The sequence below is a fragment of the Tachysurus fulvidraco genome, chromosome 1 (assembly GCF_022655615.1).
Source record: "Tachysurus fulvidraco isolate hzauxx_2018 chromosome 1, HZAU_PFXX_2.0, whole genome shotgun sequence".
Taxonomy (NCBI): Eukaryota; Metazoa; Chordata; class Actinopteri; order Siluriformes; family Bagridae; genus Tachysurus; species Tachysurus fulvidraco.
The window spans coordinates 26,732,234-26,748,159 of record NC_062518.1 but is presented as its reverse complement, the minus strand read 5'-3'; the positions used below and the strand labels follow the sequence as shown (position 1 = coordinate 26,748,159).

The window sequence follows — 15,926 nt, the reverse complement described above, 5'->3', positions numbered from 1 at the left end:
TGGATTATAATGACTAGCGAATTTATTTCAGTATCCATAAGCTTAGGGATAGAATAACCACCATCCATTACATGAAGGACAACAATAAAAATAAAGTACATGGAGGTTTTCCTTGGCATCAATTTCCTTGGCGTGTAAATTTCCCAATTTAAAATTTTCGAATTAATATTTTAAGTAAAGCTGCTATGTCCATTGAAGAAAATGGAATGGAAGTGAATTATTATAAGAGAAAAGTTGTTCACAAGCACTGGATACAGGAGGGAGTCGGTTGAAGAGAAACAGTATGGCGGATTTTAAACCGGTCCTGCAGATCTGTTTGCACAGATGAGTCACACTTGCCCCTGGCATCACACACCGTTCTGTCTTTTTTAGTTTTTATCCAAAGGGGGGTTGTTGGGGGAGCCGAAAATGATTTTCAGAACTGCCTGCCGCTGCACGGTAGTAACAGGAAATTACAAAGCAAAAGTAGAAGCAGTGACGTGCATTAGATTGCGTGCATGATGCAGTTACAGTTAGCAGTTACAAGAAAAACACCCTAATTATTTGTAATTTAGATACTAAAAAAACAACATCCAGCCTCATGTTATACTGTACACTGTGCTCTGGGTCTACTTCCCTCTGGTGGACAGAAAGCAGACCACTGTTTCTTATTGAAACCGTCATGCCTTTCACACTTATGTTTTGTGTTTCTGCTTGTAAAATTTTTGTAACATCGCTTGGTTATGTGTCTTCACACTACGATTTGGGGGACTCCTCCAAGTACTCCAGAAGTTTCCAAAGACATGCTTTCTAGGCTCATTGGCATCTCTAAATTATCCATAGTGTATGAATGGGTGTGTTTTTCCAATTGTGGGATTGTGGGAGTCCTATGACTTGTACCCCAAGTTGCCTGAAAGAGGCTCTAGGATCTCTGAAACCCTGTGAAGGATAAGTGATAGAGAAAATGGATGGATGAATGGATGGATGGATGGACAAATAGATGGATGGATGGATGGATGGATGGAGGGATAGATGGTTGGATGGATGGATGGATGGATGGATAAATATTAGATCACATGAGAGAATGATGATTGCGATGAATTACATTCACTTACAGCAACGTTCTCTCAAATAATTTGGAGGTGATTTGCATCTTATATTTTGACCTGACTTTCTATAAGTGTGGACACTGACACCGATGATAAAATTTACAATTTATTTTACATCAAGGTTTGAGGCTACAATATCAGCTGTGATCCCTGAGGCTGAAACTGAAACACATAACAAATAACAACAAATTTGCATATATGTGAGGGCAGATAGTAAATCTATGTGATACATCATTGGTAACAATGGCTCTTCTAGCAGGTATGATGGATTAGAGGGAGAGTCAACACCTTCCTGCTCATTCTGTATTGACTGTAGGGATCAGCTCTCTGTTGTCTGTGATAACAGAGAGCTGAACAAGCTTACATCCTTCTCTCCTTATCCACGGTCCCCCAGGCCGTCTGAAGACCCAACAGTTACTTTGTCCTTCACCCAGCTCTTTTTTTTTCTCTCCTTACTTTAACTATTCTCTGATGGAAACTGATGTTAGATAATCATTTGGATAGAGTATGAAGCAAGAGGGTAAAGGTTTTTGGTCCTTTTTGGTCCTTTATCTGTCTATAAGACAAAAGTGTATCTTTATTTTTTAGAGCATTCTAGTTTGTGTAATGTGTTAAAAGCAGTAGTTTGCCTCGTAAGAAAAGCCACCTAAGATCATGCTTCTGAATACGTACATGTAAGATCATTCAGACCTTCACAAATGCTCAACTGTATTAACTCATTAATGAACCTCCAAACTCCATTGAATTGGAGGAAATCATTAATCAAATCACTCAAATAAACTTTCTGGATTAACAATGATGTGTTTTATGTTTTATGTGTCTGATCTTTCCCCCTATTATTCCTGATTATAGCCCCAAGTCTAGCAGTTTCAGCTCACTCTTTCACTGTCTTGGTGTTTCTTTCACCTCCTGCACGAAGTTCATCATTAAGTTGATTTCCAGGGCTTTTGTCAAATCAGACACAGTGTTTTATCCTGGTCATCAAACTACCATCCCGGAAGGTGGAATTGCCAGTGTTGTGTTCAGCCTTGTGACATCAGAGTCGGTTAATTATTTATATTTAACAAGATGTTCAAATCAAGTGATATGAAACACTGCTCGATTTGGCTTAATTTTATACCTAGGGATCTAACAAACATAGGCAAGCTTAGATTAAAATATATTAACAGTCTGGAGCACAAAGTCCAGTGAATACATTCTTATGTTGACCCTGCCTCTGCATAATAACCCAAGCATCTCTAAAACTCACCAACCTGTCAGTCAATTCTCTGAGCTGTTTGTAGTGTCGTTTGTATGCGCTCATTACGAGCTTATGGTGTTTATGTGTTTACACTGCTTTAACATAACGAGGAGCTCTTCTCGCTCTGTTTATTTAGTGTTATGACCAGCGTAGGTCAAAGCCCTTTTAACAACACATTGTGCTGCTGTTTGTTGGAGAATACATATAATATTTACTCACAGTTGTAAAAATCTCCTACACAGTACTGTTCATAGACTCTTCCCCTTAAACACACCAAAGTCCTCCTGTGAGAGCAGATTATTGTAGCAAAGAAGGGGCATAGCAGCTCAATTAGGCTGGGATATCCCAACTCAAGCTAAATTAAGAGGCACAGATGAATTCAGTAAGTAAACACTTCTGGAAACAGGAAGAAAAACAAACATGTGCTAGTAATCCAAGCTTCTGTATGTACATCCACTGGCGAACTTTTAAATAGTGAAGAAGAATAAGAAGAAAGCAGCTTTTTATTGAATGTGTATATCACTCAATGTGTGAGCTGTTCAAACAGCTGTGTGGTTTGACACATAGTGATAAAAGCAGGAAACCAGGGATCTGGATAAAACAATATTAGTGCCTTGGTACTGTGAGAGAATGCAAGTATGTACACGACCTCCTTAAGGCACAACATTTGGATCAGTTAGTGTTTGCCTAACAAAATATTCTACTTGTTTAATATCTCATGATGCCTGATGAGTCAAAAGGGTGACTTTGGTGACAAGACCCCCCAAGACACCCCTCACTTTCACCCCACACACACACCGACAGACACACACACGCACGCACACACACACACCGACACACACGCACACACTCGCACACACAGACACACACACAAGACACAAAGGACTAGTGTGTGGCCTGGGGCAAAGAAAAGATGAAAGGTGAGGTGATGAGTGGTCTTGTATAATGGTGAGAGCAGGTTGCGGGGGCTGAAATGCACCCGTTGTCTGAATGGGGTGTGTATGTGGAAGCCAGCAGCAAGAGGATTAAAATTTGCTGCTGGATTAAGCATATATGAATAATGAATTATGCATCGTGGTTAATATTTTGCTCCAGAACATGTGTGAACATGTGTATGTGTTTTTTTAACTCATGGATGTGAATCTATGGATACATGTTATTTACAATTATAGAAGATTTCATTCAAATACATGTATTCTATACGACATTATTAATCATTATTAAATCCTGTACAATTAATCTTTTATCCAAATTCAAAAGATATAGACTGTTTTTATTTTTGTTTTAAATTGGCTTGGTACTGAGCGACCCCATGTGGTACATGTCATGTATTGCATGTGTAGCTCTCAACCCTATTGTATACGTTCTCATCCTCTAACACTCTAGTGTATTAAACCTTGGTAAAAAATTGACACTTTTATGTGACTTCCTGTTTAATTCTCTTTGTACGAGTTCATCCACATACAGAGTACCTTTGGATGGATATTTTATCTTTTACTTACTTATCAATAGTTCATTATCCTAGCAGATGCTCAAATATATATATCGTGGTGTCCAAAAGTCTGAGACCACCTCGAACAATTTTAAAATATTTAAAATCACAGAAACTAAACGCTAAAATTATTTTGCTTGGTTAGTTGTTTCGTTTAATATTTTAAAGATGCTGCACAATTTCCAGGTCACTTTTTAAATGCAAACAGATTTGTAATATTGATCCTGAAGGTCTCATCACCATTACCTCACATGTTCAGATGACACTCATATGGATTTGATCTAAAATGAAACATAAGGTTCGAGTGCATGCTGTTGTAAAACAAAAAGGGAGACATAGCAATCTAAATTCAGGTAAATATTCTATACAAATATTCTATATTATATTCTTTACAGCATTTGGCAGATGCCCTTATCCAGAGTGATGTACAAAAGTGCTTTTAAGTCTCTATCATTGAATACTTTATCTCTGGTTCACTAGGTTACAGACTTTAGATATCATAAGCCTAAAAGACTGTTTATAGTTATTTTTTTTTTTTGGTTTAAATACACACAACAAACAGGGGAAGAAGTAGGTCTTCAACCGTCGTTTGAAGATAACCAGTGACTCAGCTGTCCGGACCCCTAGGGGAAGTTCATTCAACCACTTCGGTGCCAGAACAGAACAGAACAGAGTCCTGCTGTATACCTTGAGAGATGTGCTGGTAGATCTGAGGATGTGAGGTTCAGTGCCAGGAGTGATAAGGGCTTTGAGGTAAGAGGGAACTGGTCATTTTTGGCTTTATAGGCCAGAATCCTAAGTGTTTTGAAGTGTGCCGCTCCCGGAAGACAGTAGAGGGAGTGCAGCAGTGGTGTGGTATGTAAGAACTTAGGCAAACTGAGAAGCCTGAGCCTGTGTGGACAAAAATGGCTGAATCCTTCTAATGTTGTAGAGAATGAACCGACATGAGCGTATCACTTTAGCAACATATGAGGAAAAGGACAGTTGAGTGTCCATGGATATCCCAAGTTTGCGAGCTGTGACTGAAAGGGAGATCAGATCATTATGTAGGGATATTGCGAGATCATGACTTGGGGATGAATCACCTGGTATGATCAACAGTTCAGTTTTGCTAAGATTGAGCTTCAGCTGATGAGCTGGCCATGAGACCGATTAGGATCTAGGTTGTTCTGTGAGAGATAGATAAACACTTGATTATAGACAATGCATTCAAGAATTTTTGAAAGAAAAGTAAGAGGTGATGCCGGTCTGTAGTTACTGATGTTTCATGGATCCAGAGCAGGTTTCTTTAGGATGGGACTAACCCTTGCTCACTTGAAAGTAGCTGGTACATGACCAGATGTTTGGATGTATTGATGATCGTGGCGATGGAGGGCAGAAGGGTTTGCTAGATGGTCAGGAGCATAGTGGAAATGAATGGATCCAATGGGAAGGTTGGCAAGACCAGATGAGTTGTAAAATCTCTTCTGCTGCTACAGTTGAGAAATGTGACAATGAAGGAGAAGGGGAATCCTGACTGTGAGATGAAGGTGCAGTCGGGGCAGAAGTGAAGGTCCTGCAGATTTTCTCAATCTTCTCATGGTAAAAAAAAAATCAAAGTCTTCCACAGTCAGGGAGGATGAAGAAGGTGGAGTGGCAGGGTTGAATAGAGAAGAGAATATGTTGTGGAGCTTACGAGAGTCTCGTGGCAAAGCCTCAAGCTTTTCCTTGTAGAAGGAGGTCTTGGCAAACGTCACACCTGAAAAAAACTTGGCCAGGAGTGTAAGGTAAGAGTCAAGATCTGCATGAAGTTGTGATTTCTTCCACTTTCTCGCAGATGATCTTATCTCTCTTCGGTTGTTGCACAACATATCTGAAAGCCAAGGAGCAGAACAAGAAGTATAGAGAAAGTCCAAGGTTGAGTTGAGTTGAGTTGAGTTGAGGAGAGGAGTAGAGAGGAGAGGAGAGGAAAAATACTTTTAATCAGGTACTAATTAATTACTTCTAATATTTACATTTGTAAGGCTAAATAGAAGTGTTTTTATTAATCATCTCAGACACTGTATGTAGCTACTCTAGATCTAGAATCATCTATGGTTCTTCGGTCATTCCATGTAGAAACCATCGTAGTTGCCGTGTCTCAGTCATAAATCAGTATATCGTTTTCCAAGCACTCAAACACTCCAATGCTCTGGAAGGATTTTCAGTTGGGAGAGAAACAGGTCTTAAAAGGAGTCTTCTTCAGTGAACAGTCACCCAAATGAGGATGAGGTTTCTTTCTGAGTCTGGTTCCTCTCAAGGTTTCTTCCTCATATACTCTCAGGGAGTTTTTCCTTTCCACGGTCACCTCCGATTTGCTCATTAGGCATAGATGTTAGAGATACTGTATACAGTATTTTTTTTATTCTATGATTCTATATTTCTGTAAAGCTGCATTGAGATATTGTCCATTGTTAAAAGCGCTATACAAATAAATTGACCCGAAAATTAAATTGGATTGTGAGACCCTGATTAGTCCCCGAATACTGAAGTACGGAGCTAACTGAGATGTAGCCAGTGTTTCAGAGCTTTTAATTATACAAAGAAACCCTGGCCTCTGAATGAACCCATTTTTTTAAGATTATTAAAGCAACATAAAGTGCACCTTAAAGTCATATTCATGTACTGTATGTTCTTCCTTTTATTTAATTGTTATAAATCCTTAACTTGAATGTAAATAGGAACATTACACTTGTACCACGCATCTTAATGATCAGCATCTGATACTAATTTGATCTCCACTTTCTGGTGCAATGGAAATCGCCTTATCAGTGTAAACAAATAAATAACTTTTTCACCTCAACTTCAACGTCTATGGATAAATTACCTCTAGTAGGCTGGGAAAAAAGTGAAATATTCATGAAATCTACAAATTCCTACTACATATAAATCCTTGATAGTTTACTTCGAGTTAACTTGTTGCTATAAAATATACAGAATAGAATTACAAAAAAACATTAAATGCATTTTGCTGCAAGAATAAATTTTTGGGCTCGGTTGTTTCTCAAGGTCAGTCTCTAAAATATTGTCGACCATAGAATTGAATGAATCATTGTGGTTGTGTTGCTGTCAGACTGATACAGGCTATTCCAATGATCATTGCAGATCATTTATATTTATGGCATTTATCCAGAGTGACTTATAACTGAGCATTAAGGGCCTTGCTCAGGGGTCCAGCAGTGGCACCTTGGTGGACCTGGGGTTCGAACCCATGACCTTCCGACCAGTAGCACAACACCTTAACCACTGAGCTACTACATCCTACCCATTCCGAGAAATCCTTTCACATCATTTAATACTTCCCCTCCTCATCAGACAACTTTACCTAGGATGATCCCTAAGTATCTGTAACTGTAAAAAGTTCCTAAATAAAAAAGATTACAGTGTTTGTTGAAAAAAAAATGAAATAAATAAGGTGAACCTTGCTCTGAGAAACGCTCTCACAACATTAGGTATTTGAATAACAACGTGAATATTATGTTTATTTTATTATAACAGGGACTGCAACTAATTCTGGAAGGTGCTCTAGTTTGATTGACACACCCTCCATACACAAAATTTGCATCCATTTGAACATCAGTAGACTTCAAAGAAGAGACTTTTTTTCACGTGTCATGATATTACTGTTTTAGAAAAGTCTACAGGTTATGTCATTTTAGGTCATGTTTGTAATATCAGGCTACAGGTGAGGATTAACGCTGGCTGTGTTAACAAAAAATGACTACATGTAAATGTTTTTACATTTACAAATCAAATTTATATATTCGTTCCCAGGTTGGTTAAAGGCATTGGGTATGTCAGATAACCACTCGGCAAACATGGTGAGCAGAAAAGTGTCTCAGAATACACAACCCTTGTGTAGATGTAATATAAGGCGACATTGACCAATGGACTAGACAGTTTTTCGGTGTCAACAGCATGAATAGACACATCAAGGCTTGTGTCAACACTTCAGACTGGTGTTGGAGGTGGTGTAATGGTGTGAGGAATGTTTTCCTGGTACAGGAATTTCAATGAATCTATCTCAGGCATCTTTGGGCATCAAGGGAGGATACACCCTGGACGGAGTGCCAACCCATCACAGGGCACACACACACTCTCATTCACTCACACAATCACACATTACAGACAATTTTCCAGAGATGCCAATCAACCTAAAATGCATGTCTTTGGACCGGAGGAAACCCCCGAGGCATTTGGAGAACATGTAAACTCCACACACACAAGGCGGAGGCGGGAATCGAACCCCAACCCTGGAGGTGTGAGCCGAACGTGCTAACCACTAAGCACCCCCCCTCTCCAATCACCAGAACTGAATCCATTAGAGTTGAAAATTCTGTATCACTTTTATAATAATCAATAATTCACCAACCAGCCACTCATGGGCCCTTAATCAGTGTTGTGCTAGTTACTTAAAAATAATAACTAGTTACAGTTACTAGTTACTTCATTCAAAAAGTAACTCAATTACGTTATTGATTACTTACGCCAAAAAGTAACACGTTTTAGTTACTTTTTTTAAAGAACGTTCTTTAATGTTCCCATTAATGCTCTTTTATGCGTTATGGTCTATACAAACACAAAACCAGACATCCCAAGTATCCCGCATGCGCGACAGAGACAAGTATTCAAGTATGTGCTCCAAACCTTGTAGCGCATGGTAGAGATGGAGGGGGGTCAATCCTGATTGGCCTGTTTCGGTAAATCACTGCCGCACATATTAGTTACTGTTAGTAACTAAAAGGTACTAAAAGTATTAGTTACTCTTCTCAAATCCAGGCCATGAAGAAAGAAGGTTGTCCTGAAAGTGACACTTGGGTCTTACACATAATGGTATTATAATACCTTGTGTTAAGAAAAAAAATTATGTTTTTCCATATAAAGTGATGATGAAATAATTATACAAACCTCATTTCTAAACTCCCATCATTAGCTAAAATGTTTGCGTATCTACTTATTTCACAATTACGTGCTATGATCACCCACATCAACATTCTTCAGCCTCAGCAGTCCAGGTTCTGGCTAAACCACAGCACTATTACTGCAGCTTCCTGGTGCACTTTTTCTTCACCTCTAAAAAGCGTTTGATGCTTGTTGACTATGATACTTTTATGAACAGTTTGTCTTTAACGTGTTTATATAAGCTCTTCCTACTGTGATGGATCCTTTCACATCACACAAAGATGTCTTTAATGGTATATCTTCTGCCAGTTTGTTAATCATCCCATCATCCTCAGACCTCTAGAAATATTACTGGTCAATTTTATGCTAATGATACAATTATATAGTCGACTGAATTGACACTAGATCACATTTTTATGTCTATGTATTTTTGACTCCAATGAGATTTCTGTATAAACAGTAGAGATGCTATTCCTTTCTAACTGCGTTGGATTTTGGTGGTATTTCCCAAACTACACTTGTCACTAATGTAGTCCTTTTTTTTTAAATCAATTTGGGGAAGTCGTGGACTAATGGTTAGAGAGTCTGTCTCCTAACTCTAAGGTTGTGGGTTCGAGTCTCGGGCCGGCCACGACTGAGGTGCCCTTGAGCAAGGCACCGAACCCCCCCAACTGCTCCCCGGGTGCCGCAGCATAAATAACTGCTCTGGGTGTGTGTTCATGGTGTGTATGTGTTCACTGCTGTGTGTGTGCATTTTGGATGGGTTAAATGCAGAGAACATATTCTGAGTATGGGTCACTTGTGATGTCACGTCACTTTCACTTAAACTCACTATTATGTACGATATGGAATAGCTGCCTAGCCCTTGATCTGTATTTATTGAGTATAAAACTGAAATAGTTTACACATAACTTCCATTTTAGCTTCTACATCCATAGGGATGTTTTTGGTAGTAACAGCATGCACCTGTTGGGTTTTACTCCTTACTTAATGAGGTACTGATTCAGGTTCACTCACGTATCCAGAGCACGATGTGATTTAGGTGACGTCAATCAGAATATAAGAAAAATAAATACAACTAGTTGTGTTGATAGCGATAGTGTCTGAGAAAGTGGATATTAATATTTGATCACTTGTTGAAATGAAAAGATTTCAGTGGGAGATTACTGGAGAAAAAAAAACTGTACTATGCCTTACAAGCTTATAAGCGTCTCACAGATATCTCATCACACACTGAGGTAGAAAGTGAACATGCACACAAATACACACAACACACACACACACACACAACATAATTTTACTACACCTTGTTATTGTTAGTGAGGAGCAAAATCCTCCCAGTGCCATTCTGTGATTATAATGTCATTAAGCATGGGTGGAAATGAAAGCAATTTAGCAAGGCTGTAATCATGAGATTAGCTTCAGAAGGAGGCTCTCAAAACACTGACAGCTTTACCACTCTCGTTCCTCTAGAAATGTTCCATGAAATGCAATTACTTCGAAAACACAAAAGTAACACATTTGACTACTTGATGTCAGCTCAAATTCACAATAACACTTTTTTCATTTTGTTCTGTATTGTTTATATATACGAAAGAAAGCATTTCATGGTCTTCAAAACACTACAGAGGTGACTCTCCTTCAAATAACAAAGCTCCGTTTCTGTTAAGCGCTGATTCGATCATGCAAAGAGGTTGAGAATGGAGAGCTTCCTAATTGAATGAGTTGTAGTAGCACTTCAAACTGAGGTGAAGAGAAGGAAGTGGACACTGGAGTCAGAGTGGAAAAGTGGAGTAAGAGCAAGTCAAATTCCCTCATGTAAGTGTAAATTACCATCAGTTCAGATAGCTGGAACGATCGAGGAATTACCCAGTGCACCAGAGGAGGCCTGTCCTATCGATCCACCCATAGAGATGTTTGTAAACTAGCAATAACACCCTTGCACTTTCCCTTCCCCAGCCGGAGTAGACTTTGACCTCCAAAAGCGATTTTTATAGATCAGCTTGCACTCAACACGACCTCCTCTTGGATCCAGCGCCTCACGGGCGTCTGGTAATCCGAGAACAGGCCCACAGCCACGCTTAATGTACCCTATGGATCTGTCTGGACCACCACACTCTGAAGGCTGAGCTGGTTGGCCAAGAGATTGCGATGACGCAAGTCTTCCTACATTAATGCCAGCTGATCTCTCTTCATGCTCGTGTAACCGCTACATCTCTCAATGCTTGCCACGAGGTATGAAACGGACCAGAGAGCATCCACAGGTCAATGCTAACCAAATTGACCTTTTGTCTCTTACAACAGTGGGAGGACAAGATGGAGAATATAATAAAGTATTCAGTTGATCTGTTGGAACAGCAGAAGTATTTGGGCTGCAGTAATTTTTTTTTCCAAAGTTGACCTTGATCATCTACTGGTCTTGTTTCCTTAATGCTACTTTAGAAGTATCGGATTATGGATATAAGAGCGGAGAAAGCAAATGCCTGTTGCACTTTTAGAGTATCTATAATGTGTTTATAATTTTCTTCTTGCATCTCTTCACTAGTAACTATTAATACATACTCAGTAAACCCTTTATCCTGGTCAGGGAGGCTAACAATCAAGAACCTGTTCTAGAAACCTGCACACATATTCACATCCTCATTCACATCTAGAGATTATTTAGCCTTGCCAAGCCACCGATCAGGAAGCTTCTGTGAACAAGAGTCACAGGAGATGCGATGTTGGAGCACAACCTGAAGCACCACCATGCACTGTCTGGCTAATAAATGATCGTGAATTAGTATTACAGTGGTACCCCGCTTATGGACCGGCTTGGACATCGACCTTTCCGCTTAGCAAACAATTTTTCGACCGAAATTTGCGCCCACTGAACGACCAATTCCCCGCTTATCGACCTCGACCCATGTGGCGCGAGGGGAAGGATCTTCCCAGTCTCGCCTCAGCCTTTGTGGAGAGAGCATCTATTGTAAATGAAACTTCGGTTTGTGAACAATATTAGTGTTATTTAGCGGTCAATCCCCAGAGGCTGATTCCCCTCCTCCTAGCAGTGAGGGCTCATCCTCATCCAACTAACACCACCACTCAGTCTCCTCCTGCCCACTCCATCAAGCCATCACTGAGACTTAACGAGTAAGTACAGTATAGTACAATCATTTTTTTACTTTTGTAAAGTTTTTAATTTATACTTTTTACTGTAGTATATACAATATTATTTATGTACCTGTATTATTTTATGTATTATTTAGTATTTATACTGCTAAAAACGGGGTAAAAATTGTTAATTATCCATTATTTCTTATGGGATAATTACAATCGCTCTTCGACCTTTTCACATTTCGATCGGTTTTAAGGAACGGATTAAGGTCGATAAGCGGGGTAACACTGTACTACATAATTCATCGTCAGCCTATAGATTTTTAGCACCTTTTGGAAATCCATGTAATTTACATGGAACACAAACGAAACAGATACTTCTAAAAGAACAAGAGTTTGTCCAGGTGTTTGGCTCAATTTGAGAGAAGACATTAGCAACCAATAGAACTGGGAAGGAGGCCAGCACAGGACAATTGTTTCAGATGTACAATCATTTAATTACTGTCAAATGAAGTTTACAAACGGGTAAGACACGTACCATTTCCAAGAATTATACAAGGACACAATCAGCTCACACAATTGTCTTGTGCAATTTTTTTATAGCACGGGGACAGGACCTTTTTTTTTTTCTCCAAACAAGAAATTTAAAAAGGGTTTCTCATCTCTGATCAATAATCTCATACATTTAAACTGTTATGGACAGCCTCTTGTCTTCTATGAAGCTTGGCAACTCCAAGTGTTGAAAAATTGAAAAGTGGTTTATTTACAGAATTGAGACAGCCATTAATCTCACTAACGGTGCAAATAATAAGAGGAAAAAAATAAAAAGGAGGGCGGGGGGGGGGGGATAAAAAAAAAAAAAAGAAATGCAACATTTGACCATTTATTGTGGGACTGGGATCAGCACTTTGCTTTCTTTTCTTGAAACCTTTTCCCCCTTGTTTACATCAATACAGAAAAGAAATATCACAATATATATAGTTGTACAAATACAAAAGTACACCATGTCACTCCTGGAGAGAGCGGAGGGATCAGGCCATGTGCCAGTCATCCGATCCAATCCAATCCGATCCGATCTGATCCTTCTTGTAGGACGAAAGGAAAAGCATTGTTGTCTTCCACAATGTGGTCGTATGATATGAACATATCCCAAAAACAAGGGGATCCAAAGCTTTTTTTTTTGTTTGTTTTTGTTTTATAACCCATCTTAGAAAGGATGAACAGAATCACACCTTTCTTAGGCATCTGCTTGCAGAAAACCGATTTCTGTTGTCACTTGAAAGGATCATCAGGGTGCTTAACAGTTTAAAATTTAATCAGTCTTTCCGATATTTTAAAAAAAAAAGGGAAGAAACAAAAACAAACAAACAAACAAAAAAAACGATGAGCTCGCTTACTTTAAACTTGAATCTACAGTATATACCGTATATCAGAGTTGAAAAAAAAAAATGTACAGCCTAAACCTTTAAAGCCTAGTTTGAGTACTTCATTATTAATATTATTAAATTTCTTCCTGTACAATGAAATACAACTTCAACCTCAAGACAACAACATCTGTTTAAAAATACAGAGGGATTTCTTTTTCCACAAAGATTGAAACATCGGCCCCTCCCTCACCCACCCACCCGACCCCCGGCCCCAACTAAAACTGCGATATATACTTGTGTGTCATTTTTTTTTTGAGTGTGTGCGCATGTTATGCATGTGTATACAAGTGTGTTCTCTAGGTCATTTACTCACAACACCGTAAACATACAAGACTATAATACATGTGCTTGCACTGATTCATTGAATTTGGTTGACGTCACTAGAACACCACAAAAGAAGTGAAAATCGGGGGGGTTGTTGGCAAGGTGGGAGAAAAAACACAATGACAGTTTGAAGAAAAGGATGGAAGGGACAGAAGGGTGAAGGCTAAACTATCAGCAGTTTCTTTATTATTATTTTTTTGTGTGTTTTTTCTTTTTTTTTTTGTCCCTGTCGGGATGGAGGGCTGAAGCTCCCAGCTGAAGACCAGCTCGTAGGTCTTGCTGAGAGGGATCCCACCAACATGCACACACAGACACACAAACACACACTCCATCGTAGCAGATGGTGGGTGTGTGTCAAAGCGAAGCGGGGAAGTGGGCAGCAGCGTTATGGACCTGCACCGTAACATGGAGCACCACTAGGGGGCAAAGTCAGAGGCTGGGCAAGAAGTGGGAGGTGCGTCTCACTCACAGGGAAATACTGAGTCTATACATAGTCCTTACAAGTCCCTGTGCAGTTTGCTGCTACATCAGACGCTCCTTGTTAATATCTGCACACGACTCTCAGTCTGGAAGAGGAAACTGTAATCCACCGGAACAGAATAGACAAAAAAAAAGGAAAATGGGGGACGAATCTGGACGCTGATGCTGACTCGTTCACAAGTACACACGTCGGAGGTCTCCTGGTGATGTGATGGTGTTGCACTGTGGACACAGTTTCTTATTTCCCTGTTAAAGAGGAAAAAAGAAGAAGAGAAAACTTTCAGTTGGTTGTCTGAATGAAGTCACAGTATGAATTAAATGGTGAAATGATGTGATGGTTAAGAAAACGAATAGGAAATCCTCTAAAAGTCTAGAGGACATATGCTCATGTCGGTGAGCACTCGGTGTCTTAGCCACTGCACAAACACTAGACTTTAAAGCAGACACAGCAGGGGGATATCATTCCCCACTCCAAATAAATAAATAAATAAATGAATAAATAAACCCACGTCTTGAGCACTAATAAAGACTGTGTTTAAGGAGCGCACACACACACACAATACACCTTTATAAAGACCAACCGAGGCAAAGTGCTCTATTCTCACATATCAAACATGAAGAAACAGCCTACTGTGGTTCTGTGCCATCATTTTACATAGCAGGCCCCGGGCGAGAGACACGGATGTTTACATAGTAGCACGAGAGTGAGGAATTTCTATAATCTCTACACCACTACTTCTAGCGTCCAGTCTTCACACACCTGTGTCACAGCCAGAGGTTTACCATTTCTGCTGCGGACAGACAAGATCAGTTGAGAAGAAGCTGAGCAGGAGAGATCTAGCCCAGGTGACAGAAAACACAGCTGTGAGCAAACACAGGTGTATGAAGCAGTGCACGCCATCTCGAGTGCGTCACGCTCTCTGTGACTTTCAAGCGTGTAAAAAGAATTTAGGCCTCTGTGTACTGCACAAACATCCACACGCTGTCCAACACCTCACTTGGGTTCTTTCTCTTTCAACTGAAAATGCAGTTTTGTTCCACTTTAGAAAGTTTAATTATGGAGTGCCGTCATCAGAGGCTACAAAAGCCAGTGTACCTCTCGTACATTTACAACATTTAGCAGACACTCTTATCCAGAGTGACTTACATTTTTGAGGGGCCCAGCAGTGGCAACTTGGTGGACCTAGGATTCGAAACAATGACCTACCTATCAGTAGTCGAACGCCTTAACCACTGAGCTACCACATCCCGTACACTTACCACAGTAACACCGTCACAAGCTTGATAGCAGTTCCAGTACAAGCCTGGTTCCCCCCACATCCACTACCTTTCCCCAGAACCACAGGGTACTGCGTGTTTAATTTGGTTCCTTTGTTCTAGCGAGGCAGGGGTTACCTGTATTTAACGAGTGTATGAGGCGTGGGCTCCTCGGTTAGCCCTGTCTGTAACCAAATTACACACATTTACTTTGATCGAGACGCAAGGAGCCCCAGCGTGCTGCCTTTTATTGCCGCCTTAAGGCAGCGGTTTTAATGCCTGCATTAGTAACAAGCCTCTGTGGCAGAGTGGGCTCACCGCACACACACTTCTCTGATCCCTCACTCTTTACCTTCATCAGTGTGGTGGACACAGAGGGCCTTGTGAGAGGAGCAGGCAGGAGAAAGGGCTGATTTAATACAATGTGTATTGGAAAAGAAAAGGAAAAAAAAAAAAAGGCTATGGCTGGGAAGCATTTATTAATTGCTTCCTCATGTAGCAGCGGAACACGCTGATGGACTCATGAGGGGAACTGCTGAAAGCAGCTTAGTGCACTGCAGAGATGCATGCGTGCGCGTGTGTGTGCGTGTTTACAAATTAAT

General features: G+C 40.0%; 1 protein-coding gene across 17 annotated transcripts in view; it reads right to left on the bottom strand.

Annotated features, from left to right (window-relative positions):
- Nucleotides 1-12,312: 12,312 nt before the first annotated feature.
- Nucleotides 12,313-15,926, bottom strand: part of rnf220a (ring finger protein 220a) — a 117,076-nt gene continuing 113,462 nt past the window's right edge. For all 17 annotated transcript variants that reach the window (XM_047815536.1, XM_047815531.1, XM_047815530.1 and 14 more), the window contains one exon: nt 12,313-14,313. In XM_047815536.1, the coding sequence (XP_047671492.1) occupies nt 14,242-14,313 (72 nt within the window). In that variant the 3' untranslated portion in view covers nt 12,313-14,241. The remainder of the gene's footprint in view (nt 14,314-15,926) is intronic.